The sequence below is a fragment of the Triticum urartu genome, chromosome 7, assembly GCF_003073215.2.
Source record: "Triticum urartu cultivar G1812 chromosome 7, Tu2.1, whole genome shotgun sequence".
In the NCBI taxonomy this organism is placed as follows: Eukaryota; Viridiplantae; Streptophyta; class Magnoliopsida; order Poales; family Poaceae; genus Triticum; species Triticum urartu.
This window is the reverse complement of record NC_053028.1, coordinates 712,402,369-712,410,305: the sequence shown is the minus strand read 5'-3', so window position 1 is coordinate 712,410,305 and position 7,937 is coordinate 712,402,369. Positions and strand designations below refer to the sequence as shown.

The 7,937-nt window shown below is 47.7% G+C and overlaps 1 protein-coding gene across 1 annotated transcript; it reads right to left on the bottom strand.

The window, feature by feature from the left end:
• Positions 1 to 2,850: 2,850 nt before the first annotated feature.
• LOC125519595 lies at positions 2,851 to 3,838 on the bottom strand. The gene is made up of 5 exons (XM_048684344.1): positions 3,833 to 3,838; positions 3,576 to 3,749; positions 3,144 to 3,494; positions 2,975 to 3,056; positions 2,851 to 2,873 (listed from the first exon to the last, which is right to left on the bottom strand). The coding sequence occupies exons 1-5, from the start codon at positions 3,836 to 3,838 to the stop codon at positions 2,851 to 2,853; spliced, it is 636 nt and encodes a 211-aa protein (XP_048540301.1).
• Between the last annotated feature and the right edge of the window lie 4,099 nt (positions 3,839 to 7,937).

Sequence of the window (7,937 nt, the reverse complement as noted above, 5' to 3'; positions counted from 1 at the left end):
AAACTATACAGCTTTTGCCACTCATTATGTCGAACACACAATAGATAGGAATGCCATGGACGAACTTTCGACAATTGAAGCACTTACACCGTGCAGAATGTTGCTTACATTCCCATTTCCATGACCAATCACTACCGTACTCGCGGGCTATGCCTACGGCCGCCATCGGCATAGCCCCGTCGGCGTAGATCACAGCGTAGATGTGTCAGATCGTCGGCGTAGTATAGCCGTCGGCATAGGTGCATATGCCGACGGCCGTGGGATAGCCGTCGGCATAGTTTAGCTGTCGGCGTTGTTTTCCGTCTGACGGCAATGGACGGCGCCGTCAACAGCGCGATTCAGGAGACGACACGTGGCGCAGGTATGCCGACGGCTTGGCCGTCGGCATAGATGGAAATCTATGCCGTCGGCCAAGCCGTCGGCATACCTGCGCCACGTGTCGTCCCCCGGCTTCTCCTGGCGGCAGGGCTATGCCTACGGCAAAGCCGTCGGCATAGATTTCCATCTATGCCGACGGCTTTGCCGTAGGCATTTGGTTACTGGATCTATCCGTTGGGAGATGGTAGCTCGGGATATCTTCAACCGGTTTGGATGGCGGTCATGTAATAGAATAGGCAATTAGTTTCCCTATCTATTGTTAGCCAGCCGGTTGTGGCATCTTTTTCGGGCTAGTTTGTGTATCTAGCCGTCCGTCGCTCTGTGTGAGCTGCATTTATCTTTTTCTTTTTGTTTGGCTGGAGATTGTGGAACCTTGTTGGCACTTTTTGTTATTTGGTTAATAAGATGGCCGTATGCATCTTTCTGATGCAGAGGCCGGGGAGACCCCCCTTTTCGAAAAAAAGGGAGTACATTCTTAGAAAATAATTATTTTATAAAGTAAACATCCGCTGATACGTTTAAAATATTGTTCAAAATAGAGGGCCCAATATAAAGCAGTACCAAGGTAAAACAAGCAAAAATTACAAAATATGGGCGGTGTTACTAGCTTTCCACCTAAAAAGTAAAATGAAAATTACATTTAAGTTCCATGTTACATGTGTCTCAAAACGTCCTACAATTAAGCTACAAGCGCATTAGTAATGCTTGCAGCTTGCTAATGTCTTTCATACGACTGAACTGAATTGTACTACAGGTCGAGAGGTCAAATAATTGCATAGAGAAAAATCTACATGATTATGTATATATAGGAAGAAAGTAAGACATGATTCACATCAATACGGGAAATCAAATTAAGTGTTAGAGCATATGATTTTTTTTCTGATAATTAACATTACAGTAGACAGTAGCGTTGTGGAAAATAATAATGAAATATTGACATTTCAATACATGAATTGGTTCATCAGTGGATTCTATAGGGATATGTATGTGTGTCTATCATCAATCCATCTTGTAAAATCTTTCGATTGTTACGCAGAGGGGAAGAACCATTCAGACCTAAAATATTTCTTTTGACTATTACTCCTACTAAGGGAAACTATACAGCTTTTGCCACTCATTATGTCGAACACACAATAGATAGGAATGCCATGGACGAACTTTCGACAATTGAAGCACTTACACCGTGCAGAATGTTGCTTACATTTCCATTTCCATGACCAATCACTACCGGACTCGCGGGCTATGCCTACGGCCCAGGGCCGTCGGCATAGGTCCTTTACCGTCGGCATAGATCTATGCCTACGGCCGCCGTCGGTATAGCCCCGTCGGCGTAGATCACGTCAGCGTAGATGTGTCAGACCGTCGGCGTAGTATAGCCGTCGGCATAGGTGCATATGCCGACGGCCGTGGGATAGCCGTCGGCATAGTTTAGCTGTCGGCGTTGTTTTCCGTCTGACGGCAACGGACGGCGCCGTCAACAGCGCGATTCAGGAGACGACACGTGGCGAAGGTATGCCGACGGCTTGGCCGTCGGCATAGATGGAAATCTATGCCGACGACCAAGCCGTCGGCATACCTGCGCCACGTGTCGTCCCCCGGCTTCTCCTGGCGGCAGGGCTATGCCTACGGCAAAGCCATCGGCATAGATTTCCATCTATGTCGACGGCTTTGCTGTAGGCATATGTCTGCCACATGGCAGCTCCTGGTTTCTCCTGGCAGCAGGGCTATGCCTACGGCAAAGCCGTCGGCATAGTTTGCCACGTGGCAAGCCCTGGTAACTCCTGGGCGTATATATGCCGACGGCTTTGCCGTAGGCATAGTTTTTTTTTGTTTTTTTATTTTCCCTGTTTTCTCTTTTCCAATTCATTTGACAGCATTTCAAAACAGAACAATATGAAATTATGCAGAAATATGACAATTCATCATGTGAACATACTCAAGTTCATCTAAACATACTCAAGTTCACCATCATCATCTAAACATACTCAAGTTCATCACATTATCTAAAGATCATCACCGATGGAAGTTCATGAACATAAAAGTAGTGCAAGACATGAAACATGATAAAAGTAGGAATATGAAAGGCATGGCACGATGGCCACATGCACGGAATCATCAAGCAAGAGCACCCCCGCCGAAAGCACCACCTCCGCCATAACCACCACCACCTCCGTCAAAAGCACCACCTCCGCCAAAACCGTCATCGCGACCACCACCACTTTGCCAGATCGGAGTGACTGGGGTCGACGGAGCAGGAGTCGAGCCACCGGTCCCCTACATGTTTCAGAAAAGATTCTAACGGTAAATATGATATGATAGTGTTTCATGAACGAGAACTAGTTTGCTAGTAGTTAGGCAAATGTACTAACCGAACCATCACTGCCTAGTGCCACCCATTCATCGAACGTGGGCACGTGTGGGGGTTCTCCCGCAGGTGGTGGTGGGGGTCCCATTTGTGTTGGATCCGTGCGGTTAGTCCAAGACGCCAACATAGCCTGAATGTTAGTTAAACAAGCAAACTAGAAGATCAGAAGGAATGAAAGTGCAAAAATTTAGGTTGGTTTTAAGAGGGCAAAACTAACCGTCATCATCTGACGGTTGTAATCATCGTTTGCCTTCACTCGTTTCAAGTACTCCCGCACCTCGAGATTCCTATGCTCGACAAACTCCTTATATGCCTACATAATTTAGGTTGTTTCTAAGTGAGCAATGCTGAAAATAAACTGAGAATACAATATAGAAAAAGATAAAGAGGAAGTACTTACAGCATGTTGGCGGGCTAAGGGAGTCTGTGAACGCCCCGTACTCTCTAACTGGCTCGGGTTGCTAGCCTGAAGCCGTGTGTACGAGATCGAAGGAGTGATCAAGCCATCGAAACACGGATACCGGCCATTCTTCTTCCCCTGGATGGCCACCACCGCCGTGTCGTCGATCTGAGACTGGGCGACCTCAGCAACAGGAACATCCGGATGCAACTCCTGATAGTGATGAATGTAAGACCCCAGGTGCTCCTCGGTCTTGCCGTAGTACTGGCTCTCGCCCTCCTTGCGATGACTCCGCTCGCGGGCCAGCTTCCACGACTCCATGTCTGAGAGCGGCCTCTTCAACTTGTCCTCCTACAACGTCAAATAGAAGTCAGCCATACATAAGAACATGACGTAAAGAAGAAAAAAAATGCATCATGCACATAGATATACCTTCATGGCCTTGAAGCCCCAGTGGTTCCTGTTTCCTTGGCCGTGTGTCCCGTCGTCTCCACGGTTAGCCCGGGCCTTGATGCTCTTGGCAGCAAACTCTGCATCGGCGCCGAGCCACCTATCCACCAAACTCGCCCATCCGTCATGACTTCCATAGCACCAACGAGGAACAACCTATGCAAATTTTGGAAGCATGACATGTGAGCACGAAACATATAGTTGACTGCTTGAAACAATGAAAAGTTAGTAATAGTTACCATCATGAACTGCTCCTTCTCAAGGTAAGTCGTAGCTTCTGCGCTTGAGTTTTGGGCATCTTTTGGTGCAGGTAGTAGTGGTAGTACTGCGAGACGGCAACCCAGCGCACCTCGTACTGCAACCGACGAGCTTTCTTCTTCGCAGCCGCAAGCAAGACCACGTCGGCTCTGGCCTTGTGCTCGTCAAGAACTCTATAGAGTTGCTGCAATCATGCAAAAACCAGAAGCAAACAAGGCATGAGTTGAGTGATTCAATGATAAACTATGAACGAAACTGAAGACAAGTGATTTAGAAGAGAACTTACCCAAAATTTGGTGATCACGGCCTTAGCGGTCGTCCCGTACTCCGCGTTGCTGCAAGCCTCGTAGTGGGCCCAGCTCGTGGCCAAAACCCGCTGCTGCGGGTCCCTATCTGGCCGCGGGTAGAATAGGCCAGGCCAAAACTCCTTCAACAGGACAGTGATAAGGCCGTTCGGTTTACGACCCTTTCCGTGAAGGATCCAGTTTCTGCAAAAGAATCAAATGATTATTAAACCTACATTGAGAAGAGAATAAACAATTAGTAAGGATATCAATTAAACAAGCATACAAGAAAAACATTAATACCAGAAGAGCACATTAAGCATACTATTGTAATGATCATTAAAAGAACTTACATTTTCTAGAACCCATATGAATCATCACTATTGTAATCTATTTGTGGACCGGTCTCATCATCACTATCACGCATATCTTCTTCGTTGTCTGACGGAGGTGGAGGCTCTTCCTCATCGTCAGCGTCTTCATTTAACTTTTTAAGCATAATTATGTCTCTTTGATTCACAACTGCCTCACCATCAATCTGTGCATCGTCGTCGTTTGGGTCCAGGTCAACATAACCCAAGTCATCATCCTCGTTGTTTCGGACCACGTCATCATGTTCCTCTTGATAGAACATTCCCTCGTATGTCATGGGGTTTATGTTGTAGTAATCATCATCGTTCGGGTCCGGTAGCTTACCATGCGGCGACACCTTGAACACAACTTCCCAACCCTTTAGGTACTCTTTCTGGCATGGGTAAGGCAGATAATATACTTGTGTGGCCTGGGTAGCGGCGATAAAGAGATCAGCTTCGGCATAGACGGTTGATGGTTTAACTTCAACTAAACCAATAGAAGGCGTATGTCTCAGACCCTTTTTGGGGTCGAACCATCGGCATTTGAACACAGTGAGACTTAGGTGTTCGCGGCCACGTTTGAATGTAAGCTCGTATATTTTTCCTACCCTTCCATAGTAATCTACTTCATTATCCCCTTCAGTGAAGAATCCGGTATTTATGGTTTTGGGATCAGGCCGGCTGTTCTGGTGCTCCTCTGTATGGAAGCGATACCCATTCACATCATACTTTTCGCATGTCATGACGATAGGATCAAAACCCATGGAAACCCATCTCAATTCTTCATCCATTGATTCGGTCGGATCATTTCCCTACAAGTTTAATTGAAATTATAGGGTGCATGAGTTTAATTGAAATTATAGGGTGCATGAGTTTAATTGAAAGTGTGAAAAATTACTTTCTCGATGAACCACGCAACGAAATTTTTCCTTCCATCAGCACCCTTTCGGAGAAGAGCAAGTGCCTCCGCTTCAGAAGGAGGCAGCATTCCCGTCCATTCTTCTTCAACGAATCGACTACAATAAGAAAAGCGGTATAAGAACTAGGCAAAGTGAACATAACGAATTGACTAAAAGAATGGTGCAAAGGTATTACCTCATCCACTCATCCTCAACTTCCTTGATGTTGTGCAAGATATAGAACATGACATCCTCCCACTCATCTCGTGGCATGAGATAAGATTTCGAGCATCCAGCCCTACTACCTCGCCCGATGAATAGAGGCAACTTGGGTTTATACTTGGGTTCTTCTGTATTGTATCGAGACACCTTATTGTGCAACGTGGGAACATGGTCCGGATAGTAGGTTGTCCTGAGGTCTGCCACCTCCTCTAGGATAACTGCCTCAGCTATGGAAGCTTCAATCTTAGCTTTGTTTCCACATTTCTGTCTCAGATGCTTGTTCTGTCTCTCAGGGCCGTACTGCCAACGATTCTGCACAGGGCCCCCCAACAATACCTCGTTCGGGAGATGCAAAAGGAGATGTGTCATCGGAGTAAAGAAGCCTGGCGGGAAGATCTTCTCTAGCTTGCATATCAACTCCGGCGCCTTCTTATGCATTTCTTTTATCTTCTCAGGACATACTTCTTTAGCACAAAGCGTGCGGAAGAAATGGCTTAACTCCGCAAGCACACGCCAGACACGCTCGGGAACATAGCCCCGAACCATCACCGGCATAATCCGCTCAATCCATACATGATAGTCATGACTCTTGAGCCCGGTCACTCTGCCCGTTGAAAGATTGACCCCCTTACTTATATTCGACGCATAACCATCAGTGAACTTCACAACGTGTTTCAGCCACTTGAGTGTCTCCATCTTATGATCCTTTTTAAGTACGAAGTCAGCATCTGGCTTGAACCAAGATTTTCGACTGCCTGTGGGAGGCTGCATGTGTAGACGTGGTCTATCGCAAATATTCTGTTGATCAACTCTAGCATTAACATTATCCTTTGTCTTATCAGGAATGTTGAGGATCGTGTGAAAAAGGGACTCTGCAACATTCTTTTCGGTGTGCATCACGTCTATGTTGTATGGAAGTTTGAGGTCCTTAAAATAGGGAAGCTGCGTGAAGGGGGTAATGTGAGTCCAGTTGTGCGTCTCACCATATCCTTCAAAAAATTTCCCTTTACTTTTTCCTTTGCCCTCGCCCTCGTCTTCGCCTGTGGCTTTGCCTTTGCCTTTGCCTTTGCCTTTGCCTTTGCCTTTCCCCTCACCGGCAGGCTTAAGAGCTTTCAGCTGAGCAAGCACATCCGCACCAGAAAACGTTGGAATCTCGTTTACTTCATGGACAATTTTGCCTTTTGTGAAGTTCTTCTTGTCTTCCCTATCAGGATGGTCTGGAGGGAGGAACTGTCGATGCAGGTCAAATGCAACATACTTGCCACCCTTCTTCAGCCAAATGAAAATCAAGGCCTGCATGCACACTGGGCAAGGCATCTTTCCACTTGTACACCATCCGCAGAACAAGGCATAACCGGGAAAGTCATGCATGCAATATTGTAGCCAAACTTTCATCAAGAAATTTTTAGATCATCATGATACTTATAATCCTAATTTTCATCAAGTGTCAAATTTTGTTCTTCAATTTTTTTAGCAAGATCATCATGATAAAATAACTACTCATCGGATATAGCTATTTGACAACATCATCTCACATATACCAATTTTGACAACATCTCAGATATACCTATTTTGACAACATCACAAAATGAAACTATAGCTATTTGACAACATCTCAGATATACCAATTTTGTTCTTCAAAATTTTTATAGCGCATCTCACATAGCTATTTGACAACATCACCAACTTGACCAAAGCTATAACTAACCAATATACATCAATCCATCCATTCATCCATAGAACATGCATCTATCACATATATAACAAGTAGTAAAAATTGCAAAAAATGAGGAAAAAAAAGCTCACCGGGGCGGCCGGGGACGGTGAGGCAGGGGCGGCCGCGGACGGTGAGGCAGGGGCGGCCGGTGCAGCGGGCGAGCGGGGGGCGGCGGTGGAGGGAAGGGCCGGCCGGGGACGGGAGCACCGGGCGCACGGCCGGCAGGAGCCGCAGCCGGCGCGCGGTCGGTGGGAGGCCGGGGCAGCGGCGGGGTCGGGAGAAGTGCGGGGCGACGGCGGGTGTGGATGCGGGAGCGGCGACGCGGGTGTGGAGGCGGGGGAGGGCGGCGGCAGGGGTGGGGTGTGCAACGAGGGGGCGCGGTAGAGTGGGCGGGGTGGAGTGCGGCAGCGGCGAGGGGGCAGCCGGGGTGGAGTGGGCGGGGCGCAGAATGCGTCGGCGGCGGCGCAGGTCGGGGTTGCGGCGGCGATGCAGCTCGGGGGGAAGGAGAGAATGAGTGGAGGGGGTTCGCCCCGCGGGTGGATAAGGCAGCCTATGCCGACGGCTAAGCCGTCGGCATACATGAGGAGGCCACGTGGCACCTATGCCGACGG